General features: G+C 35.8%; 1 protein-coding gene across 1 annotated transcript in view; it reads left to right on the forward strand.

Annotated features, from left to right (window-relative positions):
* Nucleotides 1-5,076: 5,076 nt before the first annotated feature.
* coq8aa (coenzyme Q8A, genome duplicate a) overlaps nt 5,077-19,812 on the forward strand; it is a 40,555-nt gene continuing 25,819 nt past the window's right edge. The window contains exons 1-4 of the mRNA XM_048207446.1: nt 5,077-5,231; nt 13,574-13,756; nt 15,441-15,779; nt 17,564-17,630. Of these exons, the coding sequence (XP_048063403.1) occupies nt 13,592-13,756; nt 15,441-15,779; nt 17,564-17,630 (571 nt within the window). The 5' untranslated portion in view covers nt 5,077-5,231; nt 13,574-13,591. The remainder of the gene's footprint in view (nt 5,232-13,573; nt 13,757-15,440; nt 15,780-17,563; nt 17,631-19,812) is intronic.

Raw genomic sequence — 19,812 nt, forward strand, 5'->3', positions numbered from 1 at the left:
GAGTGCTGAAAAGAAGCAGAAGAGATTTTAAATAGAAAATCTCAAGTGGTAATGGTTAGGCTACCTCTGTGCTAAATAAAATACTGAATGTGCTAACTGAGTTAACAAGCAAGACTGCCGGAATAATTACAGTAAGTATGTAAGCTTTTCAGAAATGCGAAAGTGCCTTAGGCTGATTTTTGTGGTCACCTTCTTCATATTCATTTGCATTAAACACTTCTTCTGAAGTACAGATAAAAAATGTCTCATGTAAATGCTTTCTGTTATTTACAAAAGATTTTTATAATTGTGTTGGTTTTGATTGATATCAAGATGTTTCCGTTGGCCTCTGTGGTGAGATGCTGCCATATTAAAAACTTTCTTTTTGGCAAGTTTTGCTTGTCTGAGTAATCTTTACTAAATCACACTGCTTGTTCAGTTAGGTAAGTCTACATATTATGAATATGAATCCACAGTTCTAAGTGTGTCCGATAAAATACTTCTTTCCATTTGTAGAAATATAGGCAAAGCTGATCAAATACTGGAAACGCTTACTACCAAAAGAGACGGTCAACATAACCTTTTATGTCTTCGGCTGGAAAAAATAATGACTGAGGGTGTAATACGATACAGCTTCATGCAAAAATAATATTCCACATACCATAACCCTCATATCACGTTTAGTTTGTCTTGCCAGTCTATAAACGAAAAGATAATGGTGCACATTAATTCTGAAATACCAAAAAAGTACCTGTGTCTTTTTACTGTACTAACAGCGATGGTTGTGAGGCCTCAACCCCGCTGATGTTAAACATCTGAGGATCTTAAGGAAAAACAGTCTGTGAGGTATAAATTAGCTGCTTCCATTTATAGCAAAAGCTACGACATGGGAAAAAAGTTTTGTTTAACTGGTGCATTGAAATTGAATTAACTCAAGGGCTGAGACAAATTATTTCATAATGAACCAGAACAATTTCCTGCAAGTTTTCCAAGTGGGACTAATTATTTACAAATGATCCGAGGATCAACACACCCAAGAAAGAAGCAAAATATATTTGTAGAGAAACTGATTGGTTGCAAATATGTAATTTTCCTAAACACTCTGTCAAGATTCTCACCTTTCAACAGCTATATGCGAATTAAATCACCCACCTCTTCAGTATGAATTAATTTGTTCGATTAAATAGTTATGTCTTCCACAGCGTCAAGATTAACATCACATGCTTTGACTAAGAAGTCAGGTAGGATGGACAGATTGTGCTCTGCATTTTAACTCCAGGGGAGAGGTCAAGGTTGGAATGCACCTCTTCTCTCTGAACCCAACCACCACCCTTTTAAGTCATTTTAACGGTCCATTATTGCTCTGACATTTCAAATGCATCTTGAGGCATCCCACGTCACTGGTGAAACACTACCACACTGTGTTTCAAAGCAAGTGTGATGTCTAAAATCTGTCCATCATCACAGAGGATCATAAAGCAGCAGAGGGCTAATATGAACTAAAATGACTCAAAAAAAATTACTCTCGTGAGGCTTTAAAGCGTCTCAATAAAAGCCCTTCACTGAACAGCCCACTCTTTGGCATTCACTGAATTTGAATGAGCTGGAAAACACGTGGTGACTCTTATGAACTCAGTAGAAGCATTTGTCGCATTCTTATTCCAAGAAAAATTCTATTCCATTGGGATTTTTTAACTCTTTTATAAGAAGCACATGAATAATAGGAACATTAATGGGTACAGAAGTATCTCTGGGATACAAATAATCACAGTTCTTGCAGAGCTGGAACACATTCACATACATTCACGCTTTACATTGAGTGTATACTTTACAGTTTTCCTATATTTCGAGAGTTTTTAAAATGTTTTCAGAACAGCGGTGCCGAAACTTCCTATTGTCATCACTACTGGAGCTTTCCCAGCAAACACATATGAATTCTGAATAGAAAATGCTTACATTATTACAGTGCCATAAACTGAAACAAACATATCTCTGCTGCTCTCTCTATACACTTCGTGAAGTCAAATAGTTAAGTCTAAGTCTCCTTCATGTAGAAATTTCTAAAAAGTGAACTTTTACAGCATGCCACACCAAAGTCGGATGCTTACCTACAAGTCTCCTTGTTGCAGACGCTGTTGTTTAAATTGTCCGAGAAGCGCGTATTCGCGAATTCGGGACACGTAGCAGAATAATAACTTGAGCTCCTCAGCTGCTGCTGCTACATTCCAGGAGTTCTTTCGCCAATTTAAATCAATGTAACTATGTTACTGTGTATCGCACGAGCTGTTCGACACCTCGCGTCAGAGCCGTATGTTTGTTTAATGTACAAAAGGCAGGAAGGAAGTTAAAATGACAGTGAGTCTGAACTCAACGGAACAGGCAGAGCCTCCCTGAGCTCTTTCACACATTGAGCACAAGGGGAAGAACAAGGCTTGATGTCTAAGACTTCAGCTCAGAGGAGAAGAGCTCTGTTTGATTTATTGCTTTATTTATTAGGCTTCTGAACATATGAATGTATGTGTGTGTGTTTGTTTGGTTTCTTGCTTTGTTTACACATATTTTACAAATGTGCTAGTCAATAGTTAAGAACCACTTAACTGAATGTATGTTTTTAACTTGAGGCTTAAGCTTTAGTCTGTGTATGTATGTATATATATATTATATATATAACATTTCGCAACATAACCAAGTATCCACAATAATATTTGACCATAATGGTTTTTGCAATAGCCTTGATTCTTAATTTATTACATTTAGTCATATTCAATCGAGAATATATTTGCATCCTTGCTGTTAAGCATTATATTGTAGTTATATGTGCTGATATTATTGTTATTAAGTGTTATTAAGTGTTACTCGTTAATTCTTTTGACAAGTAGTAGTTTGAATGACTCACCAACAAGTAGAAAAATGGTCTTAGTAGCTCAGTGGGAATTTCTTCTCTGATGTATGGTTATGAAAACCATAAAAACAGGCCTAGACTCTGTCAAAGGTCAAAAAGGAAGATGTGAAGTAAGTTCATCAACCAGACTGACCTACCACAACAATTCCTGTTACTGCTCCCAGTGTACAATATGATAACATTGTTCTGATTTTCTTGCTTTCTCTCTTATGCACTGATGACCAGCCCCACCAAACAAAGAAAAGTGTGTCATATGCACGAGTAAAATGGATGGAAAATATAATGCTTCAGTGGCCACTCTGATTTGAATGAGACGGGCTTGCTGATAGGTGGTATGAAAATTCATTTTCCATCCTCTATGATGGAGAGCATGATCATGTTCAGCAATAAGATTCCTTACTTCAAAGCGTAGAGCTGTCTCTGAGATCTTTCGAAGTTTCAGGATATGTGAGCCCTCAAGCCAGCCTAATTCATTTCCACCAGCATTTCCCTATCAACTGCAGCGACTATAAAGTCATGTCCGTGCAATCGTAGAGCATATGAATTTCAAATGAGTTAGGAAGAAATCAGCTACCCACATTAAACTTAATAACCATCAAGACGAATTTAAGAAGTTGCTTTATGAAGATCTTGCATTGAAACATGTTTGTTAAAATTACTTGAGAATCTGTTAGTATTGCATTGGTTGTTGATGATTCAACCTTGCAGAAGCAGAAGTTGAGAAATTCTCTATAAAGCTTCACATACTTATTATGAATGTGGTTGCACCAATGCAAATGCTTATTCTGTTATTCTGTTTATGTGTTTTTCATAATTTGTATGCTTACTAAATGTCAAGTTATAGCTTACTGTATGTCAACATCATGTAATAATATGTTTAAAATAATAATAATATGTTTAATTTATATAGTGCCTTTCCCAAACTCAAGGACGCTTTACAAAAGCAGTAACATAATACAAAGTCAATTCACATAATCATAAACAGTCATTTCATAATCAGTTAAGTGGACAGTAGACATTTGCCCAGTCCGGGGATAGAAATGATTGCAGTTGCAAACTCAGAAAACAGAGATACATAAGTATAAGTAAAGAAAAAGGATAGTGTCAATAAGTAAGAAACAAAGAATAGATGCAACTTAAAAACACAGAACAAAAATACTCAGAGAGAATTACTGATTTGTGTATAGCATGTTTGATTACATCTATGTTAAGAGTCCAGCTTTATCCAATAAAGCAAGGCTTCTTTAAAACGTAGACCAGACAGCCACAATATAAGCAACATGGAACAGTAGACTAAACTACAGATATAACTCAGATGAGTTTTAACATGTTATTTTTTATTGATCAAATTGTCTTCATTCAATTAAATAAGGAAATAAACAAATTAAAGTTCATGTTTATCATCTAACATTTGAGGTCACTAGCCTACTCATCACAGAATCATAATATATATATGACACGTATTCCACCTAGTGGTACAACACAGGAAATGCACCAACATTTTACAATTTTCTTTGAATATAATATAAAATATAATATAATATAATATAATATAATATAATATAATATAATATAATAAACTACTTACTTGAGAGACAACTTTTTTAAAAAATGTCCTCACAAATATAGTTGGTTATATAGTCCTCTGTCAGGCAGTATAAAAATATGTATTTAATGATTCGTATACTTTTGTTCTATTCAAACGCATGCTTTACAGTTACTGTGAATTGTTTTGGGGGGGCAATAATCACCTCTGTTCTTGTTTTGGACCAACAGAAGATTCCTCCAGTGGGTGGGGATTTTTAACCACTAGAGGGCAGAAAAGGATCAAGCATGGGCATGATGTTGTTTTGAAATCGAATTTTGCGTAATTTCAGTATGACTGTTTGTTAAAAACTAGAGTAGGAATCGGTTTAATCCCTGTGATGCAACTGCTCATGAATAAATAATAAGTCAGACAAAATAAATTAATTAATTCTATTATATGCTATTGAAGCGCATCACACACTATTTTAGTACTGCATAATATTGAAAAACGATGAAAAAGAATTTTAAAAAAATTTCCAATGAGTTTGATATAAAATGTTTGTCCTTTGTCAGGATATAAAGGGTCAACTTTCGTTGACTGAAGAAGAAAAGAACCAATAAAATCGCAGATAAAGTTTCCACGCACTGTTCTCTCACGGCGTCGCGTCTACTGAGTAACCAATAGCAGCCGACTGGAGGAGGGGCCAAACAGCTCTGACAAACACAATTGAGAAGGGTAAACAGCTCTCACCTCATGGACGCAGTTCCAGCGTACACAGAGAGCTGGACAGTGAAAACAGCGACGCATTTGCCAATTCTGGGGGTAAGTAACAATACATCCTATTTCTTAGACTGAGTAAACTTATATCAACGCATTTAAGTCTTTGAATGAAAATCTATAACGTAAAGAGCGCAGATTGTTTTTAAGAAACGTGTACTTCACATTGCTGTCTTAACAGACGTGCAAAACACACGTGTCGTTGTACCATACTTTGATCTGAATTCGAATAGTGTTTAATTCTTGTATAATGCAATATTCCTGCATATAGATTGGGGAGGTTACACGTGCATTGTGCATGTGTTTTGATTCTGTCCACGTGGTCCAGGGAACATATAGTGCTATTTTAATATCCCCTTAACTAAAGAAATCCAAGTAATATTCTTTAATCTATTCATTACGCGGTATGTGTGCAAAAATGTCAAAGCACAAGGCCTCTGTGTACACTACACTTTAACTCCTCTAGGATTGCTGGTGGTATTATGTGCCAGAAATCTTGCAAAACAGTAAGGGTTGGCACACACAGGTAGATTAGAGATATGGTATGCTTGATATTTTTTGTCTGGAAAACGCACTACTAAAAAAAAAAAAAAAATCTGAATCACGTTTGCCTTGTTTTCCAGTGAAGTCATCATTAAAACAAGATACATTTAATTTAAAAGCAACATCATATATCTTGAATCAAGTTTATTTTTCTTACCTCATGTAAAAACTTGTTTAGCATATTTGTAAATTAAAAATAAAATGCATTCAAATCCATTGTGGTACAAAATAAACTATATGCAATAAACCTAATAAATACTTTAACATGAATGACTTGACTCTCTAAAGGGCACAATTTCTGTGGCTTGTTTTGATTTTGCATTATCGCTTCACTGCAAATGCATCTGATGCATCAGGGTTTTTTGGGAAAATCAAGTGCCTTGTTTATGTTTATTTACATATAGATTTATGAAAAGTTTAAAGTCTTACACAACTTTGCTTCTCAAGTATATTTATCTAATTTTAAGAATGTTTAAATGTTTTTAAAGTAAAACAAGACCACAGTACTGACTACATAAATGACTTTTTGCAGGCCATTTTGTGCAGTTACACACAGCAAACTGAGAGATGTGTTAATGTGTTAAGTGACTGAAATAAAGGCAGCTGTTGTGAAGATCACCTCTTTGTAAAACCTGTAAGCCCTAAGCCAAATCTTTGTTTATAATCTTTTTTTGCAGAGCTGCTTGGATACTAAATGTCAGCATTGGCCTAGACTTTAAAGTAGATGACCTGACTCAAGGGCACAATTAATATGGCTTGTTTTGATTTTGCATTATATTGGTTCATTGCAACTGAGGCATCAGTCATTTGCCAGTTAAATCATAAAATACCATTTTTAGAATATTTATGTTCATTTATATATTTGCATGTAGTAATGCAGTATTTTATATATATGCTTATTGGTGCATTTTAGTAAATGGGTCAATGACCTGACGGGTCTTTTTTTTGGGGCCTTAATAAAAAACAAAGATATGACATCCAGAGTAAGTAAGGTAGTATAATTAGACCTCTTTTATTGAATCCAAAAGATGTTAATTATATATATATATTTTTTTTTTTTTCTGGCATGATTTTATTACATCATATATCAACATAGTGCAACATGGTATTAAAATTATGTCTAGAAGTCATTGCTTTGTTATGAGAAATAATGTCTGGGAAAAAATGAATTTCATTGATGTCATTCGGAGTAACCAATATAAAGGGACCATTTTGGATCAAGTCATGTGGTCAATATCATGTGACAGGATGTGACATTTTTTAGACACCTGCAAAGGACCACATGGTTCTGAAGCAAAGTAACAAACTCTCTTTTAACTATTTGAAAAATTCACATTTTCACTTAATGATATGGATGTCCCGAAACATCAGGTCATTCGGTACCACCGCTATAAAACATGGAAAATGTTGTAATATTTTAAAAACTTGTACTAAATATAAAATGTTTGTTTGTCCTTTTGTTAGGTAGCTAGCAAGCTAGATATCATCCTGTTAGCATTGTTTGAAAATATCGTCATTCGGTGTAACCAAAAGTGTCATTCGGTAAAACCGAATTACTTTTTTGGTGACAAATTTTGTCCATCTTGTAAAAAATGACAAAAGCTTATAAAAACCACATAATCTCATTGTTAAAGGTCCCGTTTTTCGTGGTTTTTTGAAGCTTTGATTGTGTTTATAGTGTGCAATATAACATGTGTTCATGTTTCGCGTGTAAAAAAACACAGTATTTTTCACATAATTTACTTATCTGTATACCGCTGTTTCCACTGTCATAAAAACGGGCTGATGACTTCCTTGTTCTATGAAGTCCCTCCTTCAGAAATACGTAACGAGTTCTGATTGTGCCAGCGGTTCCTGTGTTGTGATTCGACAGCAGTTTAGCGAACCTTGCCCGGAAAGGTCACGCCTCTTACCATAACGTGGAGATGCACGCGCTCAGTGTTATTGTAAACATGTCTTTAATTTTACCCTATCAATTTGAGCCGGAATCAGACCCGGTGATTGGACTGCGGGATGAAAATAACAGCGTTTCGACGACATGGCGACAAACACACTCTACAAACGCAACTCTTGTGTATTCCTGTGGGCGGAGGTTAGTCAAAAAACTGTTTTAGTGACGTCATTAAAGAAGGAAGTAGAGGGATGTAGTCCAAACTGGCCGTTCGATGTAGGCGACTTCTGTTAAATAAAATATCTCGCTTGGCATTGAACTTTGAGCTTTAAAATTTTACAGATTTTATTTATACTCTTAACAACAACATTACACACTAACTAAAGTTTGAAACATGGGATCACGAAGAACAGGACCTTTAACACTTAATAAAACTTGCCCCATATATTAATGACTCATTTATTAATGCATTATTATATTTTGATATATTTATAGATTATAATAATGCATTTAAATGTTTATGTTTGTATAGCTACCAACCATGATTGTGTCAACAATCCTTTTTAGCATATTATTAACCAAGAACCATGTGTCACAGTTTTTGTTTCAGTAACTCACAACCTGACCTCATGCAAACAGAAAGAAAAGGGTGTTTCCCCTGACTAACTCGCTGATTGGCTGTGAATGTTCTATTTTGTTTGGGTTTGCTTTCTAGCGTGGCCTCTTGGTGATTTCCTGCCACAAGGCCTGTGTCTCATAGCATATTTCACAGACTGTCATCACTCAAGTTCCCTATTAATGACACATCAGCTGCGATCACCTTGCAATGCACAGTGCCTTAAGAAAGGGTGTCCTAAAATGGCTGACATTTGTTGCTTGTCATGGTTATCTGTCTGACACCTCAGTGTGTGTGATGTATTAAGAGGTCCGTCCTGTTTCGGGGAGGAGTAGCCATTGTTTTAGCTGTAAAGGAAATGACAGTGCGGTGAAAGAGATATGAAATGGGCTATGATTGTCTGACGCTTTCTTTGTAGAACTTTATGCATAGTCATCTATGTTTGTACAAGTCTTATTTTTATTCCTGCATTTAATTTTTTACTACAAATGTTTATCAGTATAATACACTTCAACCATTGTTGTTGTCTTAAAAACATATTAATTGCATGTTTTTGGGACTCCTTCAAAAAATGAATGACTTTTTTTATTATTATTTTTTAGAATTGTTATCTGCTGTTATATGTACACTTTTGAAAAGAATTATTACATTCAATCAGCAAGAATGTATTAAATTGATCAAAACAAAGTAGCAGTAAAAACATTTATAATGTTACAAAAGATTTGTTTCAAATAATGCTGTTCTTTAGAACTTTCTATTCATCAAAAAATCCTGAAAAAAATAAATCACCACAATAACATTAAGCAGTGCAACTGTTGTCAACGTTGATAATAATAAGAAATGTTTCTTGAGAACCAAATCAGCATATTAGAATGATTTCTGAAGGATCATGTGACACTGAAGACTGGAGTATTGATGCTGAAAATTCAGCTGTCATCACAGGAATAATTTACACTTTTAAAAATATTAAAATAGAAAACGACTAATTTAAAATGTAAATATTTTGCAATATTTATACTGTATTTGTAATCAAATAAAAGCATCTTTTTTGAGCATAAGAGACTTAAAACATAAAAAAAAAGTCTTACCAACCCCAAAACTTTTGATCAGTAACGTACTAGGGCACGTACACACTACAGCTAAATTCGGTTGTCAGTTCACCTTTTAGTGCTTAATCGCGTTCTGTACACACACAGTTCAGTAAAATACGAGATTGACAACCGCATTCTACAACCGTATTAACTCCCGAAAAATACAGGTAGTGACAACCGCATTTACAGAAATTCTATGCAGTGTGTACGGAACCGAACTGAACAACTAGTTGTTAATGACGTTTACGTGCACCGGTAACGTGTGTCTCTCGTGTATGCGCGGCGAATCACAGGGAAAGCACAAGCCTATCCAAATGCTTTATGCTGAAAATCGCGATTCATGTTTGCTCACTTTAATAACTCCATAAACCCATTTGCTTTATGAGACGAGCCCAAAAACGCTTATAGTGAGTGACCATGGCAACACAGAAAGAGCGCGCGCAACAGGCTGTCCATGCATAAAACACGACGCCTCCGTCGACAGTGTTATGAGTGTGTTTAAATTGCTGAAAATAACGAGTGTTTTGTCACTTTAATATTACTTTGGTCACGGTAACGGATACCAAACATGAGAGACGCCAGAACGTCGCTATGGTTTCCAAGCTGTCAATCATCGCAGTTTCGAGAGTGAGTCGTGTTCCGTACACACACGTAACGATAATTTAGGGGATTCACTCCCGCATTTAAATGCGGTTGTCACTCCTGAAACTGACAGTGTGTACGTGGCCTATTTTGCTGCATACTGAATTGTGTTGCAGTTGTGCCACAGTGGGTTTTCGTAGCTTAAGCAACATGTTCCTCCGTTAAACAACTGAGCGTCTATTGTTTGCAATAAGCATTGTCAGTTTGACATGCTAAATGTTTCAGTTGAAAATATGCAGATATGTCCAGGCATGTGCGACCTCACTCAGGTGTAACAGTACAGACTCCAGTTAGAATACTGCAGTACTGCCAGACCACACCTAGTTCACTAGGATTAGGTTATGTGGATTACCACATGTTTAAAGTGTGTTAATTTATGCCCAGGGCCAAAATCAGTGAGCTTGTTTGTTACTCAATGAAAATGTCAGTCATTTGGAATGCGTTGTTTATCATGACTGTTGCTGTATGCTGCTATTGTTAAACATAAACGCTGCAGAAAGACTAAAGCAGACGTCTGGTTAGTTGGTGTGGCGCTGCAAGCCGTCTCTCTATTGAGTTATCCACGTGTTTGTAGGGTTAAGAGCCTGAAATCATGTGCATTGAAGATTACCAGACTGTCTATGAAATAAAAGCAGAATAATTCCTTCCTTGTTTGCTAGTGTCATATCTTCCTGTTTTGCTATTTAGGTATGATCATGTTGTAGAATTAAGTATGCGACTAAAATTTTGACCTATTTTCACACATGAGGTGTGTTTATATCTTGACTGGTTGCTCAAGGTCTTTTTAAGAGCATTTTCCTTGTAGGCAAACCTTTACCTCAGAAAAGAAGCCAAGTTTAAGCCCTTTTATTTACAGGATAGTCAGGCTCTCATCCAACCCCTCCCCTCAGTTAAGCTTATTTGTGTCTGCGCTCTGAAGAGTTTACTGGTGCAAAACCGCTTGTTTTCCACCTTGCTGTGCAAGTAAAGAGTATTTTATTGTGGCGAGCTGGCAGAATGTAAAATGACCTGTTCATCATGAAGTTTTACAGTAGTGCTTGGGCTGAATCACACATTCATAGCTGCTCATATGCTTCTTGTGATTGACTCAGTGTCTGTAGCCACTTTGTAAGACAGCAAGTCATTGGCTAAAGGCTTTGAGACTTGTGTCATCGTGAAAACGTTTAACCTTTGATAGAGCTGCCGAGAATGGTGATAACAGCTGTTTTCTTGATGCCCCATGACACTCCGGTGTTGATTTAAAGACAGTTTGTTTACATATTACACTCTCCACACAAAAAGTATCTTCTGTCAACCACCTGTGTTGCTTTGGTGTCTCTGCACTAACAATAAATATATATACACTTCCATTCAAAAGTTGTATTACATGAATAATAGGGTTAGTTCAGCCAAAAATGAAAATTCTGTCATTATTTACTCACCCAAGACCTTTGTTTGTCTTCGGAACACAAATTAAGATATTTTTGATAAAATCCGATGGCTCAGCGAGGTCTCCATTGACTGCAAGATAATTAACATTTTCAAATGCCCAGAAAGCTACTAAAGACATATTTAAAACAGTTCATATGACTACAGTGGTTCAACCTTAGTGTAACAAAGTGACTAGAATACTTTTTGTGCGCCAAAAAAACAAAATAACGACTTTATTCAATAAAATCTACTGATGGGCGATTTCAAAACACTGCTTTATGAAGCTTTGAAGCTTTATGAATCTTTTGTTTCGAATCAGTGGTACGGAGCATGTATCAAACTGCAAAAGTCACGTGAACCATTGAAACTTCAAAATGTTTTGAAATACTTTTGATGTAATGAAGCCTCATTTACTTGACTTTGGCAGTTTGATACGTGCTCCAAACCACTGATTCGAAACAAAAGATTCTTAAAGCTTCGAAGCTTCATGAAGCAGTGTTTTGAAATCGCCCATCAGTAGATTTTGTTGGATAAAGTCGTTATTTTGTTTTTTTGGCACGCAAAAAGTATTCTCGTCACTTCGTAATAGTATGGTTGAACCACTGTAGTCACATGAACTGTTTCAAATATGTCTGTAGTAGCTTTCTGGGCATTTGAAAGTGTTAATTATCTTGCTGGCAATGAAGGCCTCACTGAGCCATCAGATTTTATCAAAAATCTTAATTTGTGTTCCGAAGATGTACGAAGGTCTTACGGGTGTGGAACGACATGAGGGTGAGTAATTAATGACAGAATTTTCATTTTTGGGTGAACTAACCCTTGATATTATATTGGTAACACTTTACAATAAGGTTCATTAATTAACGACATTAGTTAACGTGAACTAATAATGAACTGCATTTATACAGAATTTATTCATCTTTGTTAATTTCAGCGTTTACTAATACATTATTAAAATTAAATTAACATTAGTTAAAGGTGCCCTAGATTATGTTTTTTTACAAGATGTAATATAAGTCTAAGGTGTCCCCTGAATGTGTCTGTGAAGTTGCAGCTCAAAATACCCCATAGATTTTTTTTTTATTAATTTTTTTTAACTGCCTATTTTGGGGCATCATTATAAACGCACCGATTTTATGCTGCGGCCCCTTTAAATCCCATGCTCTCCGCCCACAGAGCTCGCGCTTGCCTTAAATAGTGCCTTAACAAAGTTTACACAGCTAATATAACCCTCAAAATGGATCTTTACAAAGTGTTCGTCATGCATGCGGCATAACGTGGCTAATGGGTAATGCTACACTGTTGGAGAGATTTATAAAGAATGAAGTTGTGTTTATGAATTATACAGACTGCAAGTGTTTAAAAATGAAAATCTTGTCTCCGTGAATACAGTAATAACCGATGGTAACTTTAACCACATTTAACAGTACATTAGCAACATGCTAATGAAACATTTAAAAAGACAGTTTACAAATATCACTAAAAATATCATGTTATCATGGATCATGTCAGTTATTATTGCTCCATCTGCCATTTTTCGCTAATGTTCTTGCTTGCTTACCTAGTCTGATGATTTGGTTGTGCACATCCAGACGTTAATACTGGCTGCCCTTGTCTAATGCCTTTTATAATGTTGGGAACATGAGCTGGCATATGCAAATATTGGGGGCGTACACCCCGACTGTTACGTAACAGTCGGTGTTATGTTGAGATTCGCCTGTTCTTTGGAGGTCTTTTAAACAAATGAGATTGATATAAGAAGGAGGAAACAATGGAGTTTGAGACTCACTGTATGTCATTTCCATGTACTGAACTCTTGTTATTTAACTATGCCAAGATAAATTAAATTTTTCATTCGAGGGCACCTTTAATGCACTGTGAACTAACATGAACAAACAATGAACAACTGTATTTTCATTAACTAACGCTAACGAAGATTAGTAAATCCAGTAACAAATGTATTGCTCATGGTTAGTTCATGTTAGTTAATACATTAACTAATGTTTAACTAAGGAACCTTATTGTAAAGTGTTACCATTATATTTGTTTGTTTTATTTTTCATTCCTTTTTTATTTTATTTTCAACTACATAAACCAAACTAGTGTGACCAATTTCCACAGTTATTGTTGGCTTAAAAACGGTTGAGACTGAGGTTGAGGCTATTGAATCACTTCCTTCTCTCTGGTATGGTAGGTGTAAAGAGGAACCAACATGGCAGGCGACATGTTGTTGCTGATGAGGGGCTTAGCCAAGCTAAGCCAGGCTGTGATCGAGACCCAGGCCAGCTCTCTTCGAATTGGAGGGGTCCAAGCTGTGAGCCACAGCATGCAAATGACGGCTGAACAGGGCATGAGCGTGGCCATGCAGAAGATCCAGGTGGGTTTCCATTATAAAAAATATTAGTTGCCATTATAAAATGGATAGTCCTAGCTATGAATTTAGATTGGATGAGCCATGTTTGATGCCTTTTGCAAGTGAAGTTGAAGTTGCAAGTTGCTACAGATCATTGCAAATGTAAACCGTCTACTGCTTATTTTAAGTTTTTGAACAATAATAATCATAGTAATATAAATTATTAGCACTACCATTCAAAAGTTAGGGGTGAAGATTTTTTAAAGAAACTAATTTTATTCAGCAAGGATGCATTAAATGGTAAACAAGATTTTAATAATGTATTAGTAAATGTTGAAATTAACATTAAAGGTGCCATCGAAAAATTTTTTACAAGATGTAATATAAGTCAAAGGTGTCCCCTGTATTTGTCTGAAGTTTCAGCTCAAAATACCCCATAGATTTTTTTTTATCAATTTTTTTTATCTGCCTATTTTGGGGCATCCTTAACTATGCACCGATTCAGGCTGCGGCCCCTTTAATTCCTCACGCTCCCCGCCCCCAGAGCTCGCGCTTGCCTTAAACAGCATAAACAAAGTTCAAATTCAATTTTCCATTCGATGGCACCTTTAACAAAGATTAATAAATGCTGTATAAGTGCAGTTTATTATTAGTTAATGTTTACTAATGTAGTTAACTAATGTTAACTTATGTTAACTAATGAACCTTATTTAAAGTGTTACAAAAATCTATTTCATATAATTGCTCCTCTTTTGAGCTTTTCTATGTATCAAATTATCCCGAAAAGCATGTATCAAAATTTCCACAAAATATTAATCGGCACAACTGTTTTCATCATTAATAATAATGTTCCTTGAGCACAAAATCCGCATATTAGAATGATTTCTGAAGGTTCACTGACACTGAAGACTGGAGTAATGATGCTGAAAAATTTAAATTGTAATAACATTTCACAATAGTGTTTTTACTGTATTTTGCTGTAAATGCAGCCTCGGTGAGCATAAGAAACATCTTACCGACCCCATAATGTTGAATGGTAGCATATATAATTTATTATAACAACGACAATAATTACATTGATTTTTGCATTAATATCAACAAGATATATTGTATAATAATAATAATTTTATTATTTATTTAACATTGGTAGCCTTTACCATATTGTTTTAGAAAATAGCAGAAGCAGCAGTAAGCCACCCAAAACTGTTTTAGTTTGTTTTTACCCAGGCTTTTCGTGACTCAGGGTAATAGAGATGCGTGCATCTGTTATTTCTTAATTAATCGCAGTATGGCTTTTGTGTAATTCAGAGCTCTCGATAATGGTGTTTGGTTGCACCTCTGTTGTTCTCAGGTTTATATTCTCCACAGCACATGTAGGGTATAACAACTTCAACAATACGATTATGCAAATGAAATTTAGGCCTACCTGGAGATTGGATTACTGCCTGGGTTTCCAGAGCATAGGAGCTCAGTGTGTGCTGCCAAGCTATTTGTGCTATCAAAGCCTCTGGAACTGATTGTGCATTTCATAGTGCTTTGAAAGTTCCTTATCAGAAATGCATACCTCATCACTTATTATAAAATGTATTACATTGTGTCTAACAACACAAAGACTATATTCACAATATAGCATTAATTTTAGCATTAATTTATTTCAGCTGTGGGAAAGAACATGAAATAACCTAATGATCATCTACTTTATTTTTAGGAGTTCACAGGCGGCCAGCAGAGCGTTCCTGATTTCAGCACAGACGTGGACTCCAAGTATGACTTCACAGCTTCAGAGGAGAACTTTGAGAGTGCAGCACATGAAGGTTTGGACAGTGATTCAGTTTTCAGGGACGCTAACACAGGTGCTGCGCACACACGCAGCCAGGCCTCAGGGAAGTCAAAGCTGTTTGAAGGTTACAAGGACCCTACCAGCCAGTTTACCGGACAGACACGGTCATATCACCAGGATCACTCTTCTGTGGGAGGCATCACGGCTGAGGACATTGAGAAAGCCAGGCAGGCAAAAAGAGACGGCTCCAAACCACATAAACAAATGGTACAGGCGACCTTTTCCAATCCCTCATCACCCATGAGTACTAGCTATTTGTTCCACCTATATATGTCATGCATTACAGAGGATAATAATAGTTCCTATGCAACTTGCTTGTTCCCCTAAAGTTAGTAGTTGGTTGAACTAGACACCTAGGCCAAAAAATAAATAACTTCATTGGATTTTGTTGAAGACCCCATGAAATGTATTGATTAGTGCAGTTTGCTGCAAAAAGCACAAAACAATTTGGCTGGACATATCAGTGGGCTCATCCCTTTTTTTCATTCCTACATTAAATCTTGCTATCAATTGCTTGATTGGGAAAGAAAGCTAATAAATCCACAAAACACCATTTAAAAAAAAAAAAATTAAATTAAGAACATTAAAAATCAGGGCTCGACAATAAGGACTGCCCAATGGCCTGGTGGCCAGCACGAACAACACTCGGGACAGTAGACGGAACTGTCACTTGCCCGATCAGGCCAGTGCTTGCACGAAGGTTTGCCATTTGCATGTTTTTAAGCCTTGCCGATCTAAATATTCAAGTCCAAGAAGACGTGAAAGTGAACTCAGTACTCGAAGTGCGCACGCAATAAGCTGCATCTCAGACAGCGTGCAAAGAAGTTCTCTTTTTTTTTTTTTTTTTTTATGTCTTCTTGTGATTGAATGGACATATTCTCACAGAATTACGCCAAAATGCCCATATTGGCGAGTATCCTCATAAACAAAGTTGGTTATGTCTTGAGTGAATGTAAACAGTTAAATAAAACAGAAATAAAATGCATGTGTAACACCATATTGGATCCGGGCATTCGCTCTTAAAGTGACAGCAGCCTAATAAAACCGCTGCTGTCTGTGTTTTTAATGTTAATCAAACAACAAAGGACAAAAAAAAAATCTCTCACTGCTCTTGACTAAAGAAATTTTGTAGGGCTGCAGCAACTAATCGATAAAATTGCTAAAAATCGATAATAAAAATCATTGAAATTAATGTCATTATCAATTAGTCGCATCTGTCCACCGTGCACAAAAAACTTCCGCCAGTCGCGTTAAATTACAGCACTGAACAACACATTTCTTTGGACAAAAGGTTGAAATATCTGTTGTTGGACATTAAATTTAGGTTTAAAATTAATGTGATTCAAGTATTTTATGAGAGTGTTATCTGTAAAGGGATAACAGCGCATGTAAATTAGGCCTAATTGAATATAAATGTAAGATGTTTCCAGGATAAAGAAAAGACAGTAACATACGTGAATGTGTGTCCCTGCAGTACTCTCTTATCTTTATTATTATCTTCATTTTTAATGTAAGAATTTAAACTGTCCTTTTGCTTTATAGCTGTTTTGCACATAGCATAGCTATGTTCACTATAGATGTTTTCATAGAAGTTGGCACGTTCATTTGTAACTTTAGTAAGGATTAATCTATTTAATTTATACAGTGAAGACTATGCAGTGTTATTTTACATTTGATTACTTTACTCAATTTCTGTACCAGAAAACTACTGTTCGCTGGTAGTTTTTGGTGTCACAACCTTATTTATTACGGTATTAGGGGTTTAAAAAAAACAACAACAATAACTAGGCCTGTTTATTTTATTTTTTGTGGTGGAGCTAGTGAAAAATTGTCAAGGCAAGTAAAAATTTGAAACATGGCCAGTAGAAAAAAATCCTTAGTGTTGTTGAGCCCTGAAATTTTTTGTGTCCAGTAGTTTTTAAAAGGACATTTGTAATTGGAAGCACATAACACAATGATGCACTCTAAATGCCTGCTCTTTCTTGCTGTAGCTTAGTGAAAGAGCGAGAGAGCGGAAGGTACCGGTCACACGGCTGGGGAGACTAGCGAATTTTGGAGGTAAGGATATTTATAATTATTGTACGCATGTACACTACCTTTCAAAACTTTTCAACACTCTTGAAAAAAATTGTTCAAAATTCTATACATTCTCTTGAGATGAAGTAGCCTATTATCAGTAGCCTATAAAAAGGCTGTTTTATTATACATGATTGCCTCGTGTAGGCAGACTTATGGCCAGCTGATTATTTTACACTTGGTAACTCTCCTGTTACTGGACTCTTTCCTTGGAGGAATAAATGAAGCATGGATGACAGTAATTAGGCATTTCTACAATGCCCATGGTAACTGAAAACCTTTGCTTTTTCCTGGTGCATCCAAACCAGAGAGCAAAGACCTCTACAGCTGTACTGTTTTGAGACTGTGTTGCCACCAAATATATTGAATATATTTAGTATATGTTGTCTAATGCGTCATAACTTTTATGGATTCTGAAGGCCATTTTTTGGATTGGTATATTTGGCTTTTCAGGTTGCTGTCCTTTCTGGCACTGTTATTCGAAGGCCTGTTCAAGTTAGCCGCTTCTATATCCTCATACAGCATGTCAGCGCCAGATTGAGGGCTCAAGGTTAATCTGCATTTTAACCAGTAATATCGTAGACTGCCGCTGCTGCTGCTTTGGATTATGGGACAGAGCTTAACCAGTCTGCGAATGTGAATCACCTGTTCCCCCTGAGATAGAGCTTCCCATTCCGCTCTGGCAGTGTGTAACTTTACCCGCTTTTGTTCTTTAAATGACAGTGTATTGGTTATTTCTCAGAGGACTAGTGCTGAATACAGTTACAAGGAATGAATGGCTGGATATGAACCCTAGACGAGTGTTTGGACCGAAAAGTGCTGTCACATGGGAAAATTAAACACTAGCAGTCACAGTTGCTCTCTGTGACAGGTTCGCAGCATGCTAGTTTTCCACTGACGTACACTAATTGAGACGTTAAAATATATCTACTATCATCTGCTGTTGGTGTGTGTGCATGTTGTGTGATATGTTGGAGCGTCTGTTATCAGATTGAACTCTTATCCACCACCGTTACAAGAAAACATCTCCTGACACCTGTTTACTGCAAGCCTATCTGTATATACTTGAAGTGACCTATAGGGTACTTCAACATTCTCTCAACCACAAAAGCATCATGGGATTGTGTGAATTTATTAGGGGAATTTGTTGACAAGGTTTTTTTTGTCCTCTATAGGGATCAATCAAGCTACCGAGTCTGTTCGAGATGTCTTAAGATTTATGTGGCATAAAGTTTGCAACGTGCATGCAATATGTTAATATTATATAGTGTATAACCAAATTCTATAGCCATAAACACTACTACATTCTGAATTATTGGTCAATATTAAATCAAATATTTTTCATTATTTATACTTTACATTTTTAAACATTTATACTTTTAAATTTTTGTATATTATTATTATTATTATTATTATTATTATTATTATTATTATTAACAGTATTTATTTATTTATTTGTATTTTTGTCTTATTGTGAATAAAATATGGGTGCACATTGTTCTAAATAATAAAAAGAAAATGAACAAAACTAACCTGGTATAAAATACTTATTTGGTTCTTATAATAGATATTTTGTTTCACCTAAAAGCTTGTCATATTAGAAAATTTTGCGTTATTTTGTTACTCTTACTGACAGTAAATCACTTAGAGGAAACATTGTTTGTGTTTGAATGTTGTGATTTGTTATATAGTTGTCACAGTTGAACTAGTTTAATGTGATGTGCGTCTGACCTCTGTCCTCACCTTGACCTCACTCCTGGACATGAGCTATCCAGTTCAACAGTTCTCTGGCTCCCTTCCTTTGGCTCTCGTTGGATAGTTAAACATAGTGATTAATTGCATCCAAGAATAGTATCCGTCACTTTGGCAGGCTTTCGTGTGGTTGCGTTCTTCATCTCAATTTTAGTGACTGTAGATGGCCCTTAAATCAGTGCTCTAACAACTGTTTTTAAGCAGCACGTTCATGTTGTTTACCTTGTGTTTATGTTCAGAAGCATACCTCTCTGTTTTTGTAATGTGAGACTTGGGACCGTAGTGTCCTTGGTCATGCTATCAGGCAATCTGAGAGCGATCTAAACCACTCTGTGCCATTGTGCAAAAGAAAGTGCTTTAACAATATGTGCAAATATTAATCTGATGTTTATGAGTTTAATTAAGTAGCTAT

The sequence above is a fragment of the Megalobrama amblycephala genome, linkage group LG11 (assembly GCF_018812025.1).
Source record: "Megalobrama amblycephala isolate DHTTF-2021 linkage group LG11, ASM1881202v1, whole genome shotgun sequence".
Classification (NCBI taxonomy): domain Eukaryota; kingdom Metazoa; phylum Chordata; class Actinopteri; order Cypriniformes; family Xenocyprididae; genus Megalobrama; species Megalobrama amblycephala.